Genomic DNA, 27,698 nt, shown 5'->3' with positions numbered 1-27,698 from the left:
GAAGTCCTGGCTTTAGTTGCCTCAAATGGTCAAAGCTGAACATTTCTTACCCATCTTTACATACATAAATCCACTCAACCATGGATTCTGCTAGCTCTTGTCCTCATGTTTAATAAGAGACAAATGCCTTTACAGCGCTTCATACAACTTCTGTACACAAAAAGTGCCCGACAAATGCTAACTGGAATTATTTAAACCACTCATGGATAACAGCAGCAACAGCAACCACTGAACTCAAGACACGTGGATCTCGACTCGGGAAACGGTTCATCCCCAAGAAGCGCTGGGCCCGGGTCCCGCCCCCCCCGCATTGCATTCTGGAGTGTGTAGTCCGGAAGTGAGTGGCGGGTTTCACATTGCGCAGGCGTCGTGGCACGCTTCCCCGGAAGAACCGGCAGCGGCTCCCAGAATGAGCGGGTGGCGGTGGCTGCCCCTGCTGTGGCGGCCGTGACCCGACGCGAGCTCTATGCCTTTCCGTCTCCTCATCCCGCTGGGCCTCCTGTGCGCGCTGCTGCCCCTGCCCCGTGGTGCTCCTGGCCCCGATGGCACCGCGCCCGACCCTGCCCACTACAGGTGAAGGGGACCAGGCTCCCGCCCTTCCACAGTTGGGGAATGGGGGGCGCGGACCGGGTCCCTTCCCGGTCCCAGTACCCCAAGACCCCGACCCTGACGTGCTGGGCAGAAATCAGCTGGCGATTCCCACTTCCTGCCCTACTTCTGGTCGTTTCTCTCACCTGGTTTTCTGTTCCGCCCTCACCTCCTTGCCTTGTTTCTCACCCCTCGCACCAGGGAGCGAGTCAAGGCCATGTTCTACCACGCCTACGACAGCTACCTGGAAAATGCCTTTCCCTACGACGAGCTGAGGCCGCTCACCTGTGACGGGCATGACACCTGGGGCAGGTAGAGCGAGCGGAGGGCTAAGGGGGCACGGGCTGGGGTCTGGCAGTCCCCTCCTGGGCTTGTGGCTTCATGGTCTCCTCAATGGTTCCAGAAAGTTCCCAGGCCTGCCCCTCCCCTCAATCCTAGTACCCTCAGAATGTACCCTTTCTTCTGGCAGTGCCAAGATGTCCTGGTTTCTCTTGGCAGGCTAGCGCTCGGGCCTAGCGTCAGCTGTAACAGGCACCAGCTGTGGGGACTTGGATACAACTAAAGTCAGAGTATGTGAAAGGGCTCCAAGAGCCCTTCATTTTCTAGGTAAAGAAACAGGTCTGGGAGTGGGTCTTACTCCAGAACTTAAGAGCTTTGTAGTTGGTGTTCTCTATAACAGAAACACATTTCTCCCCCATTGTGTTCATCTTATTGTCTTATTTCATTCCTTAGCTCCATGTTACCTGTTTAGTATCAGCTCTGCCAAGCACCTTCCCTTCTGATTACTCTTACAAGTCACCTGTTTTCTTTGTAGCACTTTTCAGATACTATTATTTTCCTGTATCTACAGGTTTGTCTTATTTCTATGCAAATCTAGACCTGACAGAATGTTTTGCTTCTTGCTAAGACTCATTGCATTGAATACTGTGTTAAGCGCTTCACTTTGCTATCTCTAAATTCAGCCAACACTTCCGGGAGTCAGGTGCAACTATTCCTGTTTTACACATATTTACAAATGATGGCTTTTCCCTTCAAAGCTAAGAACTAGGAAAGTAAACTCAACTTGTGCTGGTTTCACTTTTTTAGCTGGGAAAAGGTAAATTCAAACAAGTACAAAATCATACACAATATGATATAAAGATCTCATACCTCAGAATGATTATTACCTGTCATATATATGTATATGTGTCATATGTGTGTGTGTGTGTGTGTGTGTGTGTGTCCTAGTATTGATGCTTGAACTCAGGATCTGGTGTTCTCAATTGTTTTTTTTGCTCAAGGCAAGCAATAGCTTGAGCCCCATCTTCACTTCCACCTTTCTGGAATGTTCTCATTGTGTAACTATTATGTAGATGTGAGTATGTGTATTTTTTTTATTTGTTGCTTGTTTGTTGTTTGAGATAGAGGTCTTATTATGTAGCCTAGGCTGGCCTTCAACTCTTGATCTCCCTGCCTCAACCTTCCAAGTGCTGGGATTGCAAATGTGTACCACTGTGCCCAACTACTATATTATCTTTTGAAGATTAACTTTTTCAAACTAATTTCCATGTAGTAAAATACTCTTTTGAGGGGCTGGGGATATGGCCTAGTGGCAAGAGAGCTTGCCTCGTATACATGAGGCCCTGGGTTCAATTCCCTAGCACCACATATACAGAAAACGGCCAGAAGTGGTGCTGTGGCTCAAGTGGCAGAGTGCTAGCCTTGTGCAAAAGGAAGCCAGGGACAGTGCTCAGGCCCTGAGTTCAAGGTCCAGGACTGGCCAAAAAAAAAAAATACTCTTTTGAGTGTATAATAACCATTACAGTCAACACATAGAATCCTTCTTGCCTCAAAAATTTTTAACTGTGGGGCTGGGGATATGGCCTAGTGGCAAGAGTGCTTGCCTCCTATACATGAGGCCCTGGGTTCAATTCCCCAGCACCACATATACAGAAAATGGCCAGAAGTGGCGCTGTGGCTCAAGTGGCAGAGCGCTAGCCTTGAGCAAGAAGAAGCCAGGGACAGTGTTCGGGCCCTGAGTCCAAGCCCCAGGACTGGCCAAAAAAAAAAAAAAATTTTTTTTTAACTGTTCCTTTATAGTGAATCTGTATGTCATCACCAGTCCTAACAACTGCTAATCTGCTTTCTGTTGGCATGTCCTTTTTTGAAAAGCAGATGAAAGCATACTATACTGCCTATTCTGTACTTTGTTTTCCATTTAATAACATGAGATGGAAGTCATCCAATCATGTTCCATCTTTTTTGATAACTTCATAGCTATCACTGCAACTGGTAGACATTAGAGTCTTTCTAACCTTTTGCTGTTCTAAATAATGCTTTCATGAGCAATCTCAAACAACTAAATTCCTGGATGAAGAATTTCTGAAAAGCCTATGTTTGTAGCTATAATCTTATACTGCCTCCCCATGGCAAAGAAGAATGTCAGTACAGGTAATATATTTAGTACAGTTTATATTGGCACACCCTTCCATGTGTTAAGGTAGTCGGATGATCCCAGTGATTTTCCTTGTGGTTTCTTTGTTGTCACAGTAAGCAGGGTGGGCAAATGAGACCAATCATTGCACCTCACTTAGTTTTTTGGGGGAAGGGAAATCTGGTTAAACAGTCATACATCTGCTGTGATTTCTTCCTTTTACAGCTTTTCTCTGACTCTAATTGATGCTCTGGATACCTTGCTGGTAAGTATCTCATCTATTCTTTTCCCTCTCCATTGCATAACTAGTAGCTTTCCTCTTTTGGTAGTCTGATTATAAGTAAAGAGTGAATTCTCCTTTTAGGCCTAGCTTCAAACCTCAGTCCTCTAGGTCTCAGCCTCCTGAAGAGCTAAGACTACATGCATACACCACCAGTGCCTGCTCTGAAGCTTACATTCTGGTAGCCATGTGCAGGATAGTAAAGTTATAGCAAAGGGCTGGGAATGTAGCTTAGTGGTAGAGTGCTTGCCTAGCATGCATGAAGCCCTGAGTTTGATTCCTCAGTACCATATAAACAGAAAAAGCTGGAAGTGGCTCTGTGGCTTAAGTAGTAGAGTGCTAGCCTTGAGTAAAAGAAGCTAAGACTAGAAAAAAAGAAGCAGAAACTAGTTACTTTGTCATGTATAGGCCTTGTGCTAAACAGTTTCCATATATTCAATTTTCTCAGCCTTAGGAGGTTAAGTACTTCAAAGCCTTCCTCCAACTGAGAAGTTGAATGTTTAAAGAAGGTAAAATGATTTGGGCAATATACTAAAAATCAGAGGTAGGATTTGAACTTAATTGTTTATGACCTTGACTACTTTTCTTAAAAAGGCCACAGGAAAGGATTTAACAACTTTTCCACAATTTTATTATTTCTGTCTATCCTCCTCTCTACTTCTCCACCTTGAGACGTGATTTCATATGCAGTCCATACTGGCTTTGTACTCTTTTTTTTTTTCTTTTTCTTTTTTTTTTTTTTTTGGTACCCATAGTGGGCCTTGGGCTCCTGATTAGCTTTTTTGCTCAAAGCTGGTGCTCTATGATTTGAGCCACAGCTCCACGTCTGGCTTCTGCTGGCTAATTGAAGGTAGGAATCTCACAGACTTTCCTGACCCTTCTGGCTTCAAACTTTGATCTTCAGCCTCCCGAGTAGATAGAATTATAGGAGTGAGGCACTGGTACCTGGATCTGGCCTTACACTTTTCATTCTCCAATCTCAGTCTCCTGAATGCTAGCATTGCAATAACATACCAACATACCATGGCTACTCCTCCTTTTATGTATTGATAGCATTTATGAGATTTTTAATAATGCATAAATATAATATAGGTTTTAATTTCTTTGTTCAATGTTAATTTTTGTGTGTTTACCTGTTCATCAAATAGTTGAGGGCCAGTTGTGTACCAAGCATAATTCTAAACTCTTAAGAGTTACAGTGATGAGTTTGAACAAGAAATGTATCCAATGCCTAACGTATGAAACTGTAACCTCTCTGTACATCAGTTTGATAATAAAAATTTGAAAAAAAAAAGTTACAGTGATGAGTTTGAATAGGCATGGTTTCTTGTCTGAGTTTGTGGTGTTAGCAAGGAAAGTCAAGAAACAATTTTTTTTTAAATTAACTTTATGGCTGGGAATGTGGCTTAGTGGTAGAGTGCTTGCTTAGCATGCATGAAGTCCTGGGTTCGATTCCTCAGTACTACATAAACAGAAAAAGCTGGAAGTGGCGCTATGGCCCAAGTGGTAGAGTGCTAGCCTTGAACAAAAGAAGCTCAGGGACAGTGCCCAGGCCTGGAGATCAAGCCCCAGGACTGGCAAAAGAAAAAAAAAAGTAACCTTAAAGAATGTAGAAGTACAAAATAAGACGAGTGCTCTGTGGGAGAGGAACACAGTTCTGTGAATGGATGTAAAAGAAGAGTCTGATCAATTTTACTTGGGATCTGCAGAAGCAAGGTATGGATTGGGAAAGTGGGAGGGGAAGAGTGTTCTAGGCAGAGAGAACAGCCAATGCAAAGGCCTTGGGGCAGAAGAGATCCTGGCAAATGCAGAGAATTGAAGGAAGGCCCAATTGGCTAGGGAGTGAAGAAGGATGCAGGAAATGAAGTTGGAGGGCAGAGAGCAGCCAGATGACGTAATGCTCTTTACTGTGCTAAGGATTTTGAGGCTTATTTCTAGAGCAAGGGAAGCCACTGGAATTCCTTACATAGAAGGCAGGAAATGATAAGATTTCTGTCTTGAGATCATTGACTGCAATGTGAAGAAAGATTGGTGTCATCATTCTACAAGCATTTTCAGTCATTGCTTCATGAGCTATGCCTGACACTCTGGGGAAATGTAGCCAGTAGTGAAGCTTCTGTCCACGCAAAGGTTTTCTTAACTTGGAAAGAAATAAATGCCGGGGCTGGGGATATGGCCTAGTGGCAAGAGTGCTTGCCTCCTATACATGAGGCCCTGGGTTCAATTCCCCAGCACCACATATACAGAAAATGGCCAGAAGGGGCGCTGTGGCTCAAGTGGCAGAGTGCTAGCCTTGAGCAAAAAGAAGCCAGGGACAGTGCTCAGGCCCTGAGTCCAAGCCCCAGGACTGCCAAAAAAAAAGAAAAGAAAAGAAAAAATAAATGCCCTGGGAGTTGTGCAATTGGGATTTTTTACTTAAAGGAAGAAGAAGTTAAAAGAGGAATCAAAAGTTTCTTAGAGAAAGTGACATTTAGGCAAAGACAAGTTGGATTTGGAAAAGGGAAAACATAGAGGAAGTGTTTTCTAGTGAAGGAAGTAGCAGGTCTGAAGTCCGGAAGTTGAAGAATTGTGGGTATAGTTTTACTGAAGTAGATGAAGAGAGGTTAGGTGAAGAGGAACTGTGAGGGACAGGATCAGAAAGGTAAGTTGTGTAAATCATAGAGGACTTTGTTTGCTGGGATAGTCAGAACTTTTTTTTTTTTCTGGTTCTGGCACTTGAACTCAGGGCCTAGGCTCTGTCCCTTAGCCTCTCTGTGCTCAAGACTAGCACTCTACCACTTAAGCCATAGCACCACTTCCAGCTTTTTCTGTTTATGTGGTACTGAGGAATCAAATGCAGGGCTTCATGCATGCTAGACAAGCACTCTACCACTAAGCCACCATTCCCAGCCAGTTGGGACATTTTTTATTGTAAATAATGGAGACTCAATTCATGTTGATTTAGGCAAGAAGGAAATTTACTGAATCAGGTAACTAAAATACCCAGATAAAGGCTGGCCTCAGACCCAGATGAAACCAGACCTACAAAGATTTCATTACTAATCTCTTTCTCCATCTCTTATCTCTGCCTTCTTTGCTGCTCTGTTCTCAGGCTCTTCATAGGCTGGCAGGGTAGCCAACAGGCACTCTACTTATATTCCACTCTTAGGAAACTACACTGGAAAGAACCACCCTTACCCCCATTAACTCCAGGAACTAGGTCACACGCATACTCCTGAATCAAATCACTTGGTACTATGGTTGGATCAAGTTAGGTGCCATATTACAGTTGGAGACATGGAGTCACTCTCTCCTAAACCAAAGAAAGGACTGTGGAAGATTGGCATGCTTATGCAGAAGAAAAGGTATCAATATTTAATCTGGCAGATGGTTTAAACAGAAGAGGATTATTTTCTCAAGTAAAAAAGTCATGAGTTAATACTACTGAACAGAGACATAGGCTGTAGCGTTTGAGCCTATTGCCAATGGTGTATTGGCTTTCATTGTCTTGATTAGTACCTCATGGTAGAACATAGCTGCCACAGCTCTAGAAATAGGATCAGCTTCCAAAGCAAAAAGGCACAGACAGAGTAAAAGTAATGTCAGCTGTGTTGATTTCTTATTTATGGGTAAACCAAAGCTCTCCCAGAGGTGTCCTCAATAACCTTTACAAGGGTCAGAAGTGACTGGGGGACAGTCAGCAAAGGACTCTGAGAAGGTGAGCATCTGGACTTTTGACCTCTGTAGTAGAGGCCATAGGCACCATGGAAACTTGGGAACCAACCTGTGAGGTTCTCCACAAGCTTTGACACTCAGGACAGGGTTAAAACACTGATACCCACTGCTAATGCCCAACTAAAATTTCTTTTTGGAGTCTTCATTCCTTATATTGGATCCATTATTTTTCCCCCCTGGTCCTGGGGCTTGAACTCAGAGCCTAGGCACAATCCTTGAACCTCTTCGTGCTCAAGGCTAGCGCTCTACCACCTGAGCCCTGGTGCCACTTCTGGCTTTTTCTGGGTGGTTTATTGGAGATAAGAGTCTTAGGGACTTTTTCTGTCTGGGATGGCTTCCAGCTGTGATCCTCAGATCGCAGCCTACTAAGTAGCTAGTATTACCTGTGTGAGCCACCAGCAACCAGCTATATTGGATCCATTGAAATGGCTTCATAGTAACTCTTGAATTGGGGCCTAGGAATTTACTTAACCCGTGCCTAATACTGGGTTTCTGGATGATCTCTGGTTAAGTAGGCTTTTTGTTGTTGTTGTTAGAACAGAAACTAGAAGTACTAATTGAATGAGTGAGGGCTACTAGCATCGCCACCCACTTCTAGGTCCGGCCTCTTCTGTGCCTCCACATCTGGGAGAGCCTCTTGGTCAGGTCTCTTTCTCTTTCCAGATTTTGGGGAATATCTCTGAATTCCAAAGAGTGGTGGAAGTGCTCCAGGACAATGTGGACTTTGATATTGATGTGAATGCCTCTGTATTTGAGACCAACATTCGAGGTAAGGCTCCTTTCTAGGTCTTTTAGAAGGAAGACAGTGTGGAATTGTCTGTAAAACAAAAACAAAACAAGAGTTGCGTTATGTGGTATACCTGTAATCCTGGCTGCTCTGCAGGCTGAGATCTGAGGATCCTATTTCAAAGCCAGCCTGCAGCCTGCACATTGAAGCCTGTGAGACTCTTAAGTCCAGTTAACTAGCAAATTGCTGGAAAGGGAGAGGTGGCTCAAGTGGGAGAGTGCCAGCCTTGAGCAAAACAGCCAATCAAGAACACAAGGCCCTAGGTTCAAGCCCTAGCGCACGCGCATGCGCGCGCGCACACACACACAAAAGAAAGTGATCAAATAGGATCTTCAAGACCCACCCTGCCTGGAATTCACCAACACTAGTGCCTGTCAGAGCACCTGTGACGGGGGAGGGGGGGGGGCGCGCGAGTATCAGGATCTCTCATCAGTTTCAGAAATGAAAATGAACAGAGAACAGAAAAGGTCTAAAACGAAAGATGTCACATTTATTCACATAAATAGCATCTATTTGGTGCTGTGGACAGCCCTGCTTTCTTGGAACTGATTGTCCAATAGAACTTTCTGGGATGATAGAAATGTTTTATGTTGGTATTACCTGATTAGTGGCTACTAACCATGGTGGGGAGGGGGTTCTGAGGGTTTGAAATTTCTCCATTGCAGTTAGAGAACTGAATTTTTCATTTAGCATTAATGAATTTAAATTTAAATTGCCATATTTGGTTAATGATGACTGTACTAGGCAGTCCACATTCAGGCATTAGTTTCCAAATGTAGCTACCCATCAAAACCACATGGGGATCTTTTTTAAAAGTTGAGAATCTACTCTAAACTTAGGAGTTGGAATCGCTGGGTTGAGTCCTAGGATCAATAACTTTGTCAGCCTTTTTTTCCGGGTCGGGGAGGGGATAATATCTTGCTAAGTAGCTCATGATGTTTTGGAACTTAGAATTTTCTTGGCCCAGGGCTGGGAATATGGCCTAGTGGTAAAGTGCTCGCCTCATATACATGAAGCCCTAGGTTTGATTCCTCAGCACCACATAGGTAGAAAAAAGCTGCAAGTGGCGCTGTGGCTCAAGAGGTAGAGTGCTGTCTTTGAGCAAAAAGAAGCCAGGGACAGTGTTCAGGCCCTGAGTCCAAGGCCCAGGACTGGCAACAAAAACAAAACAAACAGAATTTTCTTGGCCCAGCTTACTGAGTGCTGGGATACAGACATTTACCACTACACCAAGTTTTAGCAGCCTATCAGTGATTCTTGTAAGGCTACCATAGCCCTTACTTTGAGCAATCTAGAAGACTCATTGGTTGACAACTGTCACCTCTACATGATGGGATTGTGCTTTTTCCTCTTATTTGGTGTAATCTCTGCAATGAAACTTATATTTCAGTTATATGATACTTACGTTACTTGCCATCTGGGGCAAAAGCACAGGAACTTAGCTGAAAAATAAACTAAAGCAAAAAGGGCTGAATTCAAACCCTGGTACCACGAAGAAAAATATAATCATACTGATATATTCTTTCGTTCACATGAAAAAAAAAACTGAAGAAAATTCTAAAGGAAGATTTCTTTTTGTTATCTTGCTTGGGATGGTTCTGAGAACCACTGTTAGATTCTTGGTTTGAGAACATTCCAACTAAGAGCTCCAACTAGATGTATGTCACATCTTCTCACTGTATTCTCCAAGTCCCTTTCTATATCCTAGTGAGCATTTTGTCCTTTTTTCAAAATACCAATCCTGGGGCAAGGTCTGGGTGCTGTCCCTGAGCTTTTTTGCTCAAGGCTAGCACTCTACCCCTTGAGCCACAACTCCACTTCTGGCTTTTTAGAGGATGGTTAATAGGATATAAAAGTCACATAGACTTTCTTGCCCAGGCTGACTATGAAGCACAGTCCTTAGATCTCAGCCTCCTGGGTAAGCTAGGATCACAACAGATATGAGCCACCAGTACCCGGCCATTTTCTCTTTTTATGTTATATTTGAGATAATTGTTTTGACTCTGTCTTCAATTCCACTAATTCTCTCTTCAATAATATCTTAACTGCTATTAATGGAACCCTGTATGTGTGTGGGGAGGGGGTGTTACTGGGGCTTGAACTCAGGACTTTGTGCTATTGCTTAGTTTTTTTGCTTACAGCTAAACCATTACCACTTGAGCCACACCACCACTTCTGGCTTTTTTTTGCCCCCTGGTTATTTTGGAGATTAAAATCTCATGGACTTTTTTCCTGGCTGGCTTTGAATGGTCATCCTCAAATCTCAGCCTTCTGAGTAGCTAGGATTATAAGTTAAGTTACAGGCCTAATCATGCAACTTTTAATTTCAATTGATATATATATGTATATATTTTTTATATATGTATACATATATATCCCCCCCCCCCCATAGTCCTGGGGCTTGAACTCAGGGCCTGTATACTGTCCCTGAGGTGCTTTTGCTCAAGGCTAACACTCTACCACTTGAGCCACGGCGCAAATTCCAGCTTTTTCTGTATATGTGGTGCTGAGGAATCGAACCCAGGGCTTCATGCATGCTAGACAAGCACTCTACCAGTAGGCCACATTCCCTGCTCCTTCATGAGTAAATTTTTAAAGTTTTAGTCAGTAGCTTTATTCGGTCCAGAGGCAGTTCTTTTCCTAGACTTTATTTGTGTGGTTCTTTTTTGGGAACTGGGTTGCATGGATTGATGTAGATTTTCCCAGATACACGTTTTTATTGATTTCTGATTCAGACTTGAGATATCAAAACCCACTGTATGCTAAAGGTTTGAGATTTTTTTAGACTGTCCAGTTAGTATGAGTTTAAACTATAAAATGTAAGTTCCAGGTTGTAGTTATTAATTCTTAGGGAAGATTTGTTTTGTTTGTTTGCCTTTTTCTTGGGCACCAAGATTTGAGGCATGTAATTTTCCTTATGTACCCTAGGGGAAATGCTCAGAGTCTATTTTTAATTCATCCTTACAGAGAATATAGAATTCTTTCAGGTCTCAACCTGATGCAGGGACCTTTTATCCACGCCCCATGTTGGCCAGGTTCTGCGTTTGTCTCTGTTCCTCTGCCAGGAGGAGGGAAACTGAAGGTCATTGGTTATTTTTAGTTAGCGAGCCATTTCTAGTATCTAGTTAGCCACTGTCCTTTTATAAGTCCTAAATGTTGCATTACCAACCAAAATAATAGAGTACTAAGAACCTACTTACTGTTTGTTACCAGATAATCATTGCATTTTATCATCCCCCCCAACCCCCGCATTCCACCCTACTAGTTATGATACATCATTGGGAACTAGAGTGGCAGAGTATAGAGAACAGGAGCCTTATAATCAAACAGACCTACTCTTGCTACCCACAAGATGGGTGATTAAGACATGTCATCTTGCCTTTCTGAACCTTAGTATCTTTCTCTGAAGAGGAGCTAGCAGTACCTAGCACTTGGGCCACAATAGAGAGCTCAAAAGACAACCATTGTTTTTATGACCCACTAAGAGAACCAATTTTGTGAACTTAACACTGTATTAAATATGTGGGGCCAAAGGATACCTCTCTCTGGGTGGCTGTAGTCCCTGAGCCATCCCAGGAGAGTGCTGTTTATTTTGCACAAGGGAAAGACTGGTACTTGGAATAATGACACGTGTGCTTTATGTTATTTGCAGTGGTAGGAGGACTCCTGTCTGCTCATCTTCTATCAAAGAAGGCTGGGGTAGAAGTAGAGGCTGGATGGCCCTGCTCTGGACCTCTCCTGAGGATGGCTGAGGAGGCAGCCCGAAAACTCCTCCCAGGTAATAAAAACACACACAGACACAGATGGGGGAAATATGAAATCCAGTACCTCTTGTTTCTCTTGCTGAAGATGAGAGTAATGATGCTGAATTATTTCTATTATTTCTTGGCTTTTTTTTTCTCCTGGGTTTTAATTCAGGGCTTTATACTTCTTAGTCAGTTATTCTACCACTAAGCCACACCTCTAGACCTTTCTTGGCATATTTTACACAAATACTCTGTATTCCTATCTCCTACTGTATATTCCATCCAGCTGCCATGGAAATCAGGGAGTCCAGAACATTTTAAAGGCCTTGTATTGGTATGGGCCAGGCTGGGCGAGCTAACTTCATTACTCTTGACAGGCTTGGACTGAGGTCCATTTCTGGCAGGCACATGGTTCTTTAGTTTGAATGAGTGCTTTGCATCCTACCAAACCCACATGCTGCTGGAATAATGATCCCAGGAAAGAGCCTTAGTCTGAGCATTAGGAACTGTGGGTTCTAGACTCTTCTCTGCCAGCCTTTATCTTGAGTAAGCCATTCTTCCTTCCATGGTTAATTTTCCTCCTCCTCTACCATAATTCCTGCCTCCTTCCCATGATGGGTTTTTGGAAGTCTAATGTGAGGTCAGAAGGAGAAAGTGCTTTTCACAGGCACTTGTGAAAAGAGAGGAATCTGTTTTATGGCTAAGCTGTGTCCAGGGCAGCAGGCCAAGCCTTGGTGTTTTGGTCCAGAGGCAGTCACCGCTGGGCTCTGAAGTGTCAGCTAGACACTGTGTTCCCTTCAGGGTGTGGTAGAGGTCTGAGACGCTCACACCTAAACACGTCACAGTGTGCTTTCCACTGGCCCCTTGGCCACCTCACTTATTTACTCTTGTGTGCAGTATTTGCCTCTCATTTCTGGGGACAGTGGAGGCCATTGGGTGAGTTGGGTTCAGGCCTCATTCATGGCCCATGTCTCTTGGCCTCATGTCTCCTAGAAAACATCATGTCTTGTGTGATTCATCCCTAGAGGAAACTGCTTTGTTTCTGCTTCAATTTTTGCATCTTTTTTTGTCACCTAATTTGTTTTACATTGAGGAATGTATAGCTATACATATTATTTATACATTTATAAATACACATATACAAATATATGTATATATATGTTCAGAACTACATAGTGTGTATAAAGCAAGCACCTTTGCATCTCCCTTACAAGTCAAGAACTTTTATTCCTTTTTGTTTTCCGTGTGTGTGTGTGTATGTGTGTGTGTGTGTGTGTGTGTGTGTGTCAGTGTCAGTACTGAGGTTTGAACTCAGAACCTGGGCCTTGTCTCCGAGCTTCCCCCCCAAGGCTAGCACCACTCTACCACTTTGAGCCACAGCTCTATTTCCAGCATTTTGGTAGTTAACTAGAGATAAGAATCTCAGACTTTTCCTGCCTGGGCTCGCTTGGAACCATGTTTTTCAGATGTCAGTCTCCTGAGTAATTAGCATTACAGGCTTGAGCCACTAGCACCTTGCTATTCCTTTTCTTAATGCTTCCTGCTTTTTCTAAAATATTTCTTTAAGCCCTTCCTGATTGTGACTTGCATTCTCCTTGATTGTCCCTCATGCCTGCCAAGTGGCGAATTTCTTGTCTGTAACAAAGTTGCTGGACCCTGCAGTTCTTGGAAATTTTGACAGTTTTGTTCAAAATTTGGTGACGCACAGGTTGCTCTGCAGTTGCTTGACCTTTTGGCCTGGAGAGGAAATTTTTCCTTGGGCTGGTTGTTGAGTTCTTGCCTTGAATTCAAAAGGACAGAGTGGTAGAGGCAGAGCATTGGGCTGGAGTGAGGGCACAGGGTGGGGCTCAGGGCAGGCATTTCCAACTCGGCTCTGTGTGATGGTCTTGTATGACCCTTGGCTGAATCACTTCTTGACAGGCATGATTTTCCTTACCTGTAAATTAGAGTTGTACTATATCAATGGCTTAGGAATTTACATCCTGTTTTTTTTTTTTAAATTTTAAAAATAACTGCCCTTCCATGCTTTATTTTTAAAAGTATTCTCAAACTGGCTCCTCTGGGATTGCTTAGGATCTGCCAAATTCATTTGGTCAGAGTGGTTTTTTAAAGGTCTGTAAGTGGCTTCCATGGGGCACACTTGTCTTGCTCTTGCTCTTGTCCATGTGCCTTAAACCTCACTATCCTCATAGCTTAAGCCCTGCTTACTTCACACTTGGTTATCTGCCTGGTCTTAGAAGACTTAGCATTAAAAAAAAAATTTAAAAAGAGATCATGTGAATGGTGGCAACCTGGAGTTTGTCTCTCTCTTCCTTCTTGCAGGAGCCAGAAATATGATAGCAGTGTTTGCCACTATCTGGGTTAGGTGTCCGCTAAGGGTCCTTCAGAGTGACAGTTACTGTTCTCTGGCTCAGTCTCAGGCAGTTTACTCAGAAGGAAAGAGGAAAGTCCTGGCGAAGATCTTAAAGCTTTATCCCTGTGTCTAAACCACTTTGACCTCTCTGCTCCTCTGTGGAGTCGTAACAATAGCCTGATTGTTTAGCCTTTCAGACCCCCACTGGTATGCCCTATGGAACGGTGAACCTGCTTCATGGCGTGAACCCAGGAGAGACCCCTGTCACCTGTACGGCAGGGATCGGGACCTTCATTGTGGAATTTGCCACCTTGAGCAGTCTCACTGGTGACCCCGTGTTTGAAGATGTGGCCAGAGTGGCCTTGATGCGCCTCTGGGAGAGCCGGTCAGATATCGGGCTGGTAGGTCAGCTGCTGCCCCTTTTGTATGTCAAGTCTGCCATTCTGGCTCCTGCTTGTGAGGCTCAGAAGTCCAAGGACCAAGTTATACAAGTGGCCTAGTGTGTGGGCTCAGAATGCCAAAAAGTAGACTGACCCCTATTCCTGTTTTGCAAAAAGAGAAACAGAAAGTCCCTCCTCTGTCAGGGAGCAAGGCAGTCTTATTCTGAGCTCTGGAGCCTGCTGGGTTTCTAGAAGGATGTTGGTGCTTCGTACCCCTAACTCACTTAGTAACTAGATAACCAGCCCATCTTGCCTTTTATTTTTAGTATACGCATAAAGTTGTGTGTCTTAGAACACCAGTATTGAGATGTTGAATCCTGTGAAAGATGGGTTTCTGGTCAATTAAAGGGATTTTTTTTTAACTTGGACAGAATATAAAATCTACTGATAAAGAGATTTATTTAACTTGGTTTAACATTCCCCAAGCTTATTTGACCCCAGAGCTTCCTTTTCAACTCCAATTCCTGTTAATAATGGCAAGTTAGCCGATTTTAGAATTGGTCATCCCCAAGGTTAGTGTTGGCTCTTCGAAGGGACAGTGCAGTGAAATTAACAGTAATGAAGCCGAAAATATTCAGGATCTAACACTGGATGTAGTAAGAACTAGATTGAAGCTTTGCCACCTTGAAACTGTGACTCAGGCAAGTAGCATAACCTCTCTGGTCCTCAGTTACTCCAGCAATGACATTAATGTACTAATACCTCCTTTGCTGAGTCGTTATGACTTCCAAAGACTGAAAATAATTCAGGAATAGGCTGGCACTCTACCATTTTATGTGGAATTTAGTGCTGAGTCAGCTTAAAAAGTAGAGTTAATGTGAGGAGATACCACTTAAGAAGTGCCACCTTAAGAAGGTGCCACTGCAGATCTCTCCCATCTCTCCTACTTAGCCCAGCACAGGCAGGTTTTTCTCCAGCCATGCCCTCCAGGCCTGTCTCCATTGCCATCATCCATGTCCCTGTGGGCCTTCTATGGTGCCTGGAGCCTTGTGTTGTTTGCCTTTGGCTGGAAGTCCTGGAACATATTGCTACCCATGAGCGATTCTCAACCAGTGACTGATACTGATGGAGTTTGTAGATAAACATTCTGTCCTGCTGCTCCATGCCTTAGTGAGATCACTTGAGGTGTGTCCTCTTCACTGAATCCCACAGCTCCCCAGGACAGACTGATCACTCACCTCTTAACATGCTTCCTTCCCTTCCCCTGCTTCACTTTCCCCTTCCTCCTCTAGAGACTGGTATCTCTAGGGACTCATCTTACAAATCAGCTCCTTTCAGTCTCCCCTCATGGAGAGGGTAGCTCTATAAAATAGGTAGATTGTGTCTCAGGGAGAAGTAAGACTCTATCCTAAAACTAACCAGTGAAAAATAGAGCTGGAGGTGTGGCTCAGTGGTAGACTGCCAGTTTAGCAAGCATAAAGCCCTGAGTTCAAACCCTAGTACTACCAAAAACAGTTATTGGTAAAGTCCCCTCTGATCCCTGTCCCCAGCTATCTGGTTCCTTTCCTTGGAAACAACAATTTTATCAGCATCCTGGGTATCCTTCTTGAGCTAAGGTATGGAACCGTGTGAAGTGTATCATTAATCTTCAGACATGGAATCGCAAGCCAAAGTCCCCGAAGTCTGAGACAGATTATGGGAATAGCAACTTCTCTTCTTGTATCTCACACTCACTCTAAGCAGTGCATAAACAGTCCAAATCACTTCGTTTTTGCCCAGTGTGTCTAATTAAGTCCTCATGGATGTGCATGAGATACATCTCCGCTGTACAGATGTGCAGGAAGGCTGGTCGCCGTCCAGTCTTACTGCTCTTCCTGTATGGGTCCAGGAAGCACTGAGGTGCTTGCCTGCCTTGCATCTTGCTGGTCAGTCACACATGGGTGAGGCAGGAGGGGATACAGACGCTTCCTTGGCCTTGTGCCCTCCTCAGAGAATCTCTCTCTCTCTCTCTCTTTTCTAGGTTGGCAACCACATTGATGTGCTCACTGGCAAATGGGTAGCCCAGGATGCAGGCATTGGTGCTGGTGTTGACTCGTATTTTGAGTACCTGGTGAAAGGAGCCATCCTACTTCAGGATAAGAAGCTCATGGCCATGTTCCTGGGTAAAAAAAGGGCAGGGTAAAGGGCTTTTCCATAATTTTTCCTGTCCAACTATGGGTTCTAAACTTGCTGTTTCTGCCAAGTACCTCCAGAATCTATTTCAGATATCTGAGCCTACCTTCAGAGTAGACTGTCCACTTGATATCTACTGCACTTCCTCATGCCTTCTTTTTTTACTACTTCTTTTTTTACTAGTCCTGGGATTTAAACTCCATCTGGGCACTATCTCTGAGCTTTTTTTGTTCAGAGCCAGCACACTACAACTTGAGCAACAGGTTCACTTCCAGCTTTTTGGTGGTTAACTGGAGATGAGTCTCATGAACTTTCCTGTCCTGGTTGGCTTCAAACCACAATCGTCAGCCTTCAGAATAGTTAGGATTACACACACGAGTCAGCAGCACCTGGTTCTTCATGCCTTTTTATTTTTATTTTTTGTTTTTGTTTTTGTGCTGGTCCTGGGACTTGAACTCAGAGCCTGGGTGCAAGGCTAGTGCTCTACCACTTGGAGCCGTGGTGCAATTCCAGCCTTTTCTGAGTCATTTATTGGAGATAAGAGTTGCATGGACTTTTCTGTCTTGGCTGGCTTCAAATTGTGATCCTCAGGGATGGGGGAGGGGGGAATGAGGGACGAGGTAACAAACAGTACAAGAAATGTATCCAATGCCTAATGTATGAAACTACTCTGTACATCAGTGTGATAAAAATTTTAAAAAAATAAAAAGATTAGAAAAAAAATTGTGATCCTCAGCTCTCAGTCTCCTGAGTAGTTAGGATTACAGGTGTAAGCCACCAGCACCCAGCTCTTTATGTCTTTTTATCAAAGCCAGTTGCACCACATGCATTTCATCCTCATTTGGCCGTGGCACATGATGGATGTTTCCTTTGCCTGGAGTCCCTTTTGTCCTTGTTTGCCCCAAGTCCTTTTTTTGTCCTCATGTGTCCAAATTCTATTCATCCTTCAAAGTCCAACGTAAATGTCATTATGTCTGGGAAGCAGATCCTTCCTCATAATTTAGGGCCTTCAGCATGTCTCCTGCAGTCAGCTGTCAACAGTTATGGCTGTACCAGTGCTCTACACAATGAGGTAGTTAATAGATAAATGCCTATTGAATAAACATGTGTATCTTACAGAACCCTAGATGCATAATAATTATCTTGAGGAATTGTTGGGTACCTAGTCATAATTATAGCTACTATTCGTTTATTCAGCAAATATTTATTTGGTACCACTGATGTACCAAGTACTATTCTATGCTCTGAACCCAAATTATTCCAAGAACTAACACTCTTTGATATTGTCTTATTTATCTGAATGTATATTTGGTACTTTGGTCATTCAATTATTTATTTTGAGCCAGATGCCAGTGGTTCATGCCTCTATCTTAGCTACTCAGGAGGCTGAGATCTGAGGATGGATCATGGTTCAAAGCCAGCCCAGGAAGGAAAGTTTATGAGACTGTTACCTCCAATTAACCACCAGAAAACCTGAAGTGATGCTGTGCCCCTAAATGGTAGAACACTAACCTTGAATGAAAAAAAAACTCAGGGACAGAACCCAGGTCCTGAGTTCAAGCCCCACAACTGACAAAAACAAATTTTAAACTTGTATATTTATTATGCACTGTCCTAGTTTGGGGATTATGTAGTGAATAAAGTCCCAGTGCTAATGAATTTAGGAATCTAGGAAAGAGGTATGAGTTCATATCCTCATGGGAGTGTTAGTTCCTTCTGGACTAGACTTTTGTCTCGTTGACCACTCAGCACTCAGTAAGGTGCTTGCTTATTTAAGTGAATAAATGACTGAATAATCCCATGAGATGTGTAACATTACTTTTCCAATTTAACAAATAGTAAAACTGAGGCAGGGAGGGGGAAGGGGGGAAGATGCTCTCACCAAGGCTGGAATTTAGTGTAGAAGTCTGACTCCAGGACCTCCACACCTGCTAGTGTGCTTGCCTCATTTTATCCTTGTCTGCTTTGAGGCTAGTATTTCAAAATACACTATTTCAAAAGTGTAAACTCCACACTTCTGTGGTCAAGGCCGGCATTTATGGGCTGGGGATATAGCCTAGTGGCAAGAGTGCCTGCCTCGGATACACGAGGCCCTAGGTTCGATTCCCCAGCACCACATATACAGAAAACGGCCAGAAGCGGCGCTGTGGCTCAAGTGGCAGAGTGCTAGCCTTGAGCGGGAAGAAGCCAGGGACAATGCTCAGGCCCTGAGTCCAAGGCCCAGGACTGGCCAAAAAAATAAATAAATAAAAAAATAAAAAAAAAGGCCGGCATTTATCTCCTTAATCAGTTGTATATTTATATCCCATTTCCCATGATACAGAGTATAACAAAGCCATTCGGAATTACACCCGCTTCGATGACTGGTACCTCTGGGTGCAGATGTACAAGGGGACTGTATCCATGCCTGTCTTCCAGTCCTTGGAAGCCTATTGGCCTGGTCTTCAGGTAAGAACAATCAAAGAGGGTGGTCATTTTTTAATAGAGGTGGTGTTTTTTTAATGAGTTTTTTTGCTTTGTGTGTGTGTGTGCTGGCCCTGGGGCTTGAACTCAGGGCTGGGGTGCTGTCCCTGAGCTTTTTTGCTCAAGGCTGAACTCTACCACTTGAGCCACAGCTCCACTTCTGGCTTTTTTGGTAGTTTAGTAAAGATAAGTGTCTTACGGACTTTGCTGCCCAGGCTGGCTTCGAACTTCAATCCCCAGATCCTTTAGTAGCTAGGCTTATAGGTTTGAGACACTGTTGCTTGGCTTCATGTTTCTATGGAATGGCAAAGCAAGTTCATTTTGATATTAACTCTGGTTCAGGACCACTCAGTGAGTCAATCTCAGGGTTTGATTGAGAACTTTTCTTTCTCTCTCCAAAGACTGCTTGCCTTTTTCTGAGTTCAATTATGAGGTCTTATCTGTGGATTTTTAAGCCTTGCATCTGCTCTCTAACCGTTGCTCCTCTCCTACAGAGCCTCATTGGGGACATTGACAATGCCATGAGGACCTTCCTCAACTATTACACTGTATGGAAACAGTTTGGAGGGCTTCCAGAATTCTACAACATTCCTCAGGGATACACAGTGGAGAAGCGAGAGGGCTACCCACTTCGGCCAGGTGCGTAGTGTCTCTGATTGTGGCCAGCTCACGGGCTTTGTTCCTTCACACCCTAATTCTGCACAGAGGCTCTCAAGGCTATTTTTTTTCCATCTTCTCCAGTGGGTCTATGTGGTTTTTCTACTAAGGATTATATACTTGCATACTTTCAGGTTTGGAAACTGAGACCTAGTGAGTTGAAATGGCTTGTACAAGGCTGTTACAGTGTAGGAATTGGGACTGGAACCCAGATCTGCTAACTTAAGTTCTCTGTTCTTTCAAACTCAGAAGTGAGTGAGAAAGAAAAACAACAACAACAAAAAAAACCAGGTTGCTTCTTTTGGAACTCTGCCACCAGGATGAACTGTTTGTTCAGCAGTGCAGGCAGGTACATTCTGTTTCTGTGTACAGAATAGTAGAACATTAGGTACAGAATACTAGAACACTAGGATAGACCTTAAGCTCTGTCTTGTTTCATTCTGTTTTCCCTTTGCAGTTCAGAATCAAGTCAAGATCACATACGCGACATTGTCCTATGTTTCTTGCCAGCTGTGAGGTCCTCTAATTCACTGTAGGAAATTTAAAAACCATAGGATGGAAAGGGAACAGAGGCTCAACCCTACCTCATGTAGGTTATGTTACTTTTGTCTTGTCCATTTACCACATGGATTGCCTTTGAGCCATGGGTCTAGCTTTCTACTTCTTTTGCCCATTCTGTCTCCTAAATCTCAATCTAAATCTTGGATGTCTCCTCTGGAGTTGACTGGATGATGTGCTGGAAAGTGAAGCACCAGTTAGCATACTGTGCCTATGTGTGAAGAAGCAGAAGCAAGACTGGCCACGTCTAGAACAGAAGGATATCCTCCATAAGAACACTGTCTTTTCTGTCTATGTGTGTGCATCTTCCAATAAGGTGTCACAGATTGTGTTGTAGAAAATGAGCAATTGGACTAGCACTTATCTTAGAGGCTGTGGCTGTAGCTCGGTGGAAGAATGTGCTTATCCTTCAAAAAGTACTCACCACTGCAGAAGAATGAATGAATGAAATAAGCGCTAGAGTTTGCAGTAGTAGATCAGAAGAAAGAGGTGCTAATTTAAATCCAGGAGAACACAGGAAAGGAAAAGATAGGGGGAGATTCTGGCAAAGGGAAGGGAGAGCAGTTCTTTCCTCTGAGAAAAAATGGACTCTAAAGTAGGAAAGCATATTGAGCTATAGCTTTTGCCCTCTGAGGCCATGCTCAGTGGACAGTAACATCTTTTTATTTTTTCCCCCAACACTTCTTAGATATTTAAAAGTAATAGATGTGTTTTCCTATCTGTATTTTCCCAGAATATTCTCATCTGGACCTATACCTGTTAGCTAATATCTGTCTTAAGACGAAGCTGATGTCTAAGTGTCATACTGTACTTGTGGTGCAGCTGGAGCTAGACACATTTTCTGTGCATAGTGACCCAGTGAAACTGGGTGCTTAAGTATCTCAACCTTTTTGTCCATCTCATCTCTGAGAGGGCCTTAAAATGACAGGCTCCTATCTTCAAGATTAAATTAGGCTGTGAATGACAGAAAAAAAATAGATGCTTAATAAAGACAGGAATTTCTTTCTCATAGTCTGAGTAGATGGTACTCCCTAGGGAGCTACTGGGAATAGTTGTCAGTCTAAGCAACGGGATACTGTTACTCGGGAGGAAGATAGAACAGACATTGGGAAACAGTGCAGCCTCAGCCCTCTTCTCTGTCCTAGAGCCTGGCTGCCTCTCTGCCCCCAGGAGTAGGAGTTCATGGTTAGCCTTAAGCGGTCTCCTGTGTGCTGATATCAGCCCTTGGGCATATAGGCTCTGAGAACAGCACTGGGTGGGATCGCCCCACGTTCCTCCTTGTTGGGATCCTGTGGACCAGGTATAGAGGAAAGGAGTCCCTCAGGTCATGAGAGGGCCCCAGGCACTGCCTGCTGACCACTGGGTGAGGAGGGTCTGCTTGGCCTTTGCAGAGCTCATTGAGAGTGCCATGTACCTCTATCGTGCCACGGGGGATCCCACCCTGTTAGAACTTGGAAGAGATGCTGTGGAATCCATTGAGAAAATCAGCAAGGTGGAATGCGGATTTGCCACAGTAAGTGCTTTAGGGACCCAAAAGTGGGGGAAGTCTCTCGCTTTGCTTCTGGAGAAGCTCTTCAAGGGTGGGGCTGTGGAGCACTAGAACATTAGTATTAGAGGAGGCCTCAGAGATGAGTGTAAACCGGTGAACAGGGAAGCTGAGAGCCTGGCTGAAGGACACATATCTAGTGGAGGTGGAGATAGGGTTAATTTTCAAGGGGCTTTCCCTGGTTCTCTTGTCTTTTCCCTTGTCTCACAGATCCTGATATGTCGAAATGGGCTGTTTTGCAAAGTGGGTTTTGTAGACAGTTTTGTGAGAAGGTTTATAAAGTGGAGTTTGAAAAGGGATATCCAGAGTTGCACAGCCCCATATTCAAACCTAGGTAGGGATCCTTAATAAAATCCCATTTGTCTCGGGTATTTTCTTTAATGCCTTTTTAGCACCAAGAATGTGAGAGGTCCAAAGGTAATAGTGATGCAGAAAGACCAAGCCCTATGGTTAGAGAATTTATGTTTTCTCAGAAAAACAATGAAAATGAGTTGATGCGGTGGTATATACCTATAATCCCAGCACTTGAGTGGCTGAGGCAGGAGGACTGTGAATTCAAGACTAGCTAGGCTAAACAGTAAGATTCTATCTCCAAATAACAACCACCCTCCCCCCAAAATCACACACACACACACACACACACACACACAAAATGAAAATGTATCTGAGAGACAAAAAGAAAACAGATGTGGCTGGAGTCAAGTTGAGGGAGAGAAAGTCGCAGAGGGACCATAGGACCTCATGTAGGCCATGGGAAAGAGTTAAGATTAGGGTCAGCTTGGAATGAATGAGACGCCATCACTGTGCCCCTTGTGGATAGTGGATGGGAGCTGCTCCCATTTTACAGAACCCAAGCAGACAAGATATAAATAAACAACTACTATAGATACATACAGACAGATATATAAGAAAAAGTCTGGCAGAAAATAATCCAACAGGGTTTATGTTAGATTAAAAAAAATTCTTTTGAAAAATTTCATAATATGATTATATTTTATAAGTAAAATTCAGATCCATGTTTTGAAAGAAAAGCCCTGTATGTATAGGGAGGGAATAAAACAGGGCTGTGTTTTGGCTTTTAATATGTTATATCCTGGAAAAGACCAAAGTGCTGTGACCATTGGGACCATTTTAGGAATGCTAGACTCCATGAAAATGAAGCCATTTGGAGGTCCTCCAAGTACTTGATGGAAAAATGATCCTATCTTTATCAAACAAGGCAAAGAAAACTCTTGGTGCATCTAGTCCATATTTAAGTGTTTTTTTTTCTTTTGGTGCTATGGAATTGGAACTCAGAGCCTTGCACTTGCTAGACAGGTGCTAGACTGCTAAACCATGCCTCCAGACTTTTTTGGTACTGATTGCTTTTTAAAGTAGGGTCTCACTTTCTGTCCAGGCATGTAGCTGGACTGTGATCCTCCTCCTGTTTTTCTCCTCCCACCATAGTTGAGATGATAGATATGAAGCACCATACCTAGCTTCTTCCATTGACATGGAATCCATGGGCTTTTCTGTCCAGATTGTCTTGAAACTACAATCCTCCTGATCTAACTTAGCTAAGATGATAGGCACATCTTGCTGTGCTGAGCTATGGGTTGAATAAGGTCTAAGCTAGACTTGAATCACAATAATCCCAATCTTAGCCTCCCAAGTAGCTAAGATTATAGGCATGAGTTACTGGCTCCTAACTCAAGACACAATTGTGTGTGTGTGTGTGTGTGTGCATGTTTGTGCATGCACGCATGCTTGTACTAGGGGTTGAACTCAGGGCCTTGTGCTTTCATTTGGCTTTCTTGGTCACTGCTAGAGCTTTACCACTTGAGCCATGCCTCCAGTCTGGTGTTTTGCTGGTTAATTAGAGATTGAGTCTCCAGGATTTTTGTTTTTTTTTTTTTGTTTTGTGTTTTGCCAGTCCTGGGGCTTGACCTCAGGGCCTGAGCTCTGTCCCTGGCTTCTTTTTGCTCAAGGCTAGCACTCTACCACTTGAGCCACAGTGCCACTTCTGGCTTTTTCTATATATGTGGTGCTGAGGAATCCAACCTAGGGCTTCATGTATAGGAGGCAAGCACTCTACCACTAGGCCATATTCCTAGCCCTCTCCAGGATTTTTCTGCCAAAGCTAGCTTCAAACCATCATCCTCCAGGTCTCAGCTACCTAAGCAACTAGAACTATCAATGTGAGCCACCAGCAACCCAACTTGATGCTCATTTTTTGTGTAAGGTGGATGTCATTGAGACAGTTTTGTTTAGATGTATTGTTGATTCAGAAAACCGAAAGATAAATGTTTATAGCAAGTTATCTTACTCTATACCTGTCAACTCTGTTGAAATGATCTAAATTTTTTGGTTCATAAGCAAAAACTTGGTGACTACCCTGAGGCCCAACAAGGGAGGATTAGCTCAGCAAGTGGTGATACATTTTGATGATGGAATATCATTTCATTGTTAAAGGCGACAATTAGCTCTATGATCATAGTCACAAAAAGGCATGATACAAGAGTGTGGGGATTGCCCCGTGATGTAGGAAGGTCAGCGAGGACCATTCTAGGGGAGGCAGAATTTGAACGGAGACCTACAGGAGATGAGAGAGTATTCCTGCATGAAGAGTGCTCCTGGCTGAAAGAATAGCAGGCAAAGATCTTGAGGTGGGAGTGAACTGAGTAGCTCAGGAATGGCAAGGCCATGTGGCTGGTGCTGGAAGAAAAGGCAGATCATGAAAGACCTGGTAGCTGTGGTAAGGACTTAAGGTTTTAGCCTATGAAGTGGAGTGTCAGCAGATTGTTATGAAGAGAAGAGTGACTGGTAAGACTCATGACCTAAGTATACTCTAGGGTAGGGATGGACGTTGCTAGCCCACTTGTGAAAATCCAGGTAAGAGATGGTGGTGTCTTGGAAAAGAGTGAGGCCCTGAGAAGTGGTTTCTCCCAAGGGCCTAGGCTGCCTAGTAGTAGCAAAGCAGCTCATAAAGCGAGTGTCTCCTGACTCTTACTACCAAAAGGTGTTGGACTGTAACTCGCTTCCTTCTCCCACGTGGCAGATCAAAGACCTCCGAGACCATAAGCTGGACAACCGCATGGAGTCCTTCTTCCTGGCTGAGACTGTGAAATACCTCTACCTGCTGTTTGATCCAACCAACTTCATCCACAACAACGGTTCCACCTTCGACGCAGTGATGACCCCATATGGGGAATGCATCCTGGGGGCCGGGGGTTACATCTTCAACACAGAAGCTCACCCCATCGACCCCGCCGCCTTGCACTGTTGCCGCAGGCTGAAGGAGGAGCAGTGGGAAGTGGAAGACTTGATGAGGGAATTCTACTCTCTCAATCGGAGAAGGTCCAGATTTCAGAAAAAGACCAAACGTTCAGGGTCCTGGGAACCCCCAGCAGGGTCGGGCACACTCTCCTCACCTGAAACTCATGGAGAGGAAAATGAGAAGCAGCCTTCCGAGGAGAAAGTCCCACTTCTCAGCTGCCCCAGCCAGCCCTTTACCTCTAAACTGGCATTGCTTGGACAGGTGTTCCTAGATTCTTCATAACCACTGGATGATTTTTTTTAACTTTTATTTTTTGAGACTAAACTATAAAAATAAATGCTTTTGGCTATCACGTTTCATATATTGGACTATTTTCATGAGATTCAATTCAAAGTTGAATGGTGCTGACTGCCGGTAGCTCACACCTGTAATCCTGGTTACTCAAGAGGCTGAGATGTGAGGATCACACTTTGAAGCCAGCCCGGGTAGGAAACTCCATGAGACTCTTATTGCTAACCAGCTGGGCTGGTGGTCTTTGAGGCAAGAGTCCACCAGCAGTCTACCAGCTCTCCAATAAAGACTCACAATTCGGCCTCTTAAATGGTGCCTTCTCTGTTTCTGGTGACTGAGTTCCCTTACAACAGTTGGGGAAAAAAGCAGGAAGTAAAGGTGTAACTCAAGTCCTTGAGTGCCAGCCTTGAGCCAAAAAGCTAAGAGAGTTTGAAGCCCTGAGTTCAAGCTCCAGTACTGGCACACAAACACACAACACATGTACACAGATAGGAGCAAAATGAAAAGGCTCATGACTAATAGTAGATAGAGAAAAGTTAAACCCCAAGTTAGTTGGTAGGTAACTCTCCCTTTTTGGATATCTCTGGGGAAGATGTGATTAACCAAAGTGTCTTTGTTCTTGCCCCAACCTATGCTTTTGCCCTGTATTTGTCCCTTTCACCCATCTGTCCTTCTAGGTAGTAGAGATTATTAAGCATCTTTGGGTGCCAGCCATAACCCCCAAGGCAGTCAGTTTTTATTCTTGTAGAAACTAAATTCTAGCAGAGAGGAGTAAACTGGTTAATGTATCCAATTACATTAGCAGAAGTTGCATGAAGAAAATAAGACGTTCTCTTAGCAATGGGTAGACAATCCTTTTAGGGTGGTCTAGAAAGGCCTGGAGAAGGGTAAACTTAAGTTATGTAAAATGTTACATAAAAGTGAAACAAACAGAATAGTAATCCTGTACTTATCAATCTATCACCTGTCTTCAAAAGACCCAGCTTTGCTGGGCACTGATAGCACTGTTGCCTGTAATCCTAGCTACTCAGGAGGCTGAGATCAGGACTGAGCTTTGAAGCCAGCCAGGACAGGAAAGTCCATGAGACTCATCTCCAGTTAACCAATCACTGAAAGCCAGAAGTGGAGCTGTGGCCAGCCTTGAACAAAAAACAAAAAAAAAACTAAGGGGATAGCCCTCCGGCCCTGAGTTCAAGCCCCAGGATCAGGAAAAAAACCAAACAACAAAACAGCTTCAAAGATGGTCTCATTTGCCCATTTTATTTCATTTATAATCACTAAAGAATAGAATCCAAACATGTTATTTCATCCGTGAAAGTATTTCAGGAGCCAAGGGTGATGTTCACCTGTAAACCCAGCACTGAAAAACTAAAGTGGGAGAATTTTTAATTTAAGGCCAGCTTGGGCTGCATAGCAAGAGATTTTGTCTCAAAAAATAAATCAAAAAACTTATTTCAGGACTGGGGATATGGCCTAGTGGCAAGAGTGCCTGCCTCGTCTACATGAGGCCCTGGGTTCGATTCCCCAGCACCACATATACAGAAAACGGCCAGAAGTGGCGCTGTGGCTTAAGTGGCAGAGTGCTAGCCTTGAGCATCAAGAAGCCAGGGACAATGCTCAGGCCCTGAGTCCAAGCCCCAGGACTGGCCAAAAACAAAAAACAAACAAACAAAAAAACTTACTTCAGAATGCATCTTCAAAGCATACCTACAGAAAAAACAATACAATTACATAATACCTCTCAATATCCAATTAATGTTCAATGTTCCTTTTGTTTGATTCAGGATTCTGTGTTGTTTGTTTGAGTCAGGATCTAAGTAGGATGCATGTTTGGAATTAGTATATGGCTGCAGTCTCTTCTGATCTCAGGTGTACTCTTTGTCCCTTCTCTTTCTAATCCTCTGTTCATTGCAATAATTTGAAGAAACTGAGTTGTTTGTCCTGTAGATTTCCCATAATGATTTGGCTAATTGTATTCCTGTGTTGAACATGTGGCACTTTTTTTTTTTGCAAACTGGTATTAAGATTTAGAGTAATCATCAGATTTTAAATTTTGTTTTTATTTTTTAATAATTGTTAGTTAAGCTGGGCCCTGTTGGCTCACACCTGTAATCCTAGCTACGGGAGAGGCTGAAATCTGAGGATAATGGTTCAAAGCTGGCCTGAGCAGAAAAGTCCATGACACTCTTATCCTCTTATCTTCAATTAACCGTCAGAAAGTTGAAAGTGGTAGAGCACTAGCCTTGAGCTCAGGGACAGTGCCCAGGCCCTAAGTTCAAGACCCATGAATGACAAAAAAAAAGAAAAGAAAAGAATTGTTCGTAAATAATAGCCATAGCCATTATTTCAATAGGCTCCTAAAGGACTGATGCTCTAATTTGACTGGATTGTTATCTATGGGATGATTGCCCCTTATCAGCTATGTGAGTATCTTGCAATAGAAAAAACAATTATTCCATTAGTTTATATGTTGATCCTTACACCAGTGCCACAC

At 43.6% G+C, this 27,698-nt stretch overlaps 1 protein-coding gene across 1 annotated transcript; it reads left to right on the top strand.

Moving 5' to 3' along the window:
- The first annotated feature begins 328 nt into the window (after positions 1–328).
- On the top strand, positions 329–25,272 carry Edem2 (ER degradation enhancing alpha-mannosidase like protein 2). Its single transcript, XM_048349070.1, has 11 exons — positions 329–573; positions 790–900; positions 3,227–3,266; positions 7,659–7,764; positions 11,435–11,560; positions 14,071–14,282; positions 16,282–16,423; positions 18,757–18,881; positions 19,391–19,535; positions 21,503–21,624; positions 24,695–25,272. Exons 1-11 carry the CDS (start codon positions 467–469, stop codon positions 25,193–25,195), a joined length of 1,737 nt encoding a protein of 578 aa, XP_048205027.1. The 5' UTR covers positions 329–466; the 3' UTR covers positions 25,196–25,272.
- Positions 25,273–27,698: the final 2,426 nt, after the last annotated feature.

Source organism: Perognathus longimembris, chromosome 6, assembly GCF_023159225.1.
Source record: "Perognathus longimembris pacificus isolate PPM17 chromosome 6, ASM2315922v1, whole genome shotgun sequence".
NCBI classification, from domain to species: Eukaryota; Metazoa; Chordata; class Mammalia; order Rodentia; family Heteromyidae; genus Perognathus; species Perognathus longimembris.
Note: the sequence above shows the minus strand (reverse complement) of the source record. Positions and strands in the feature narration are given on the sequence as shown.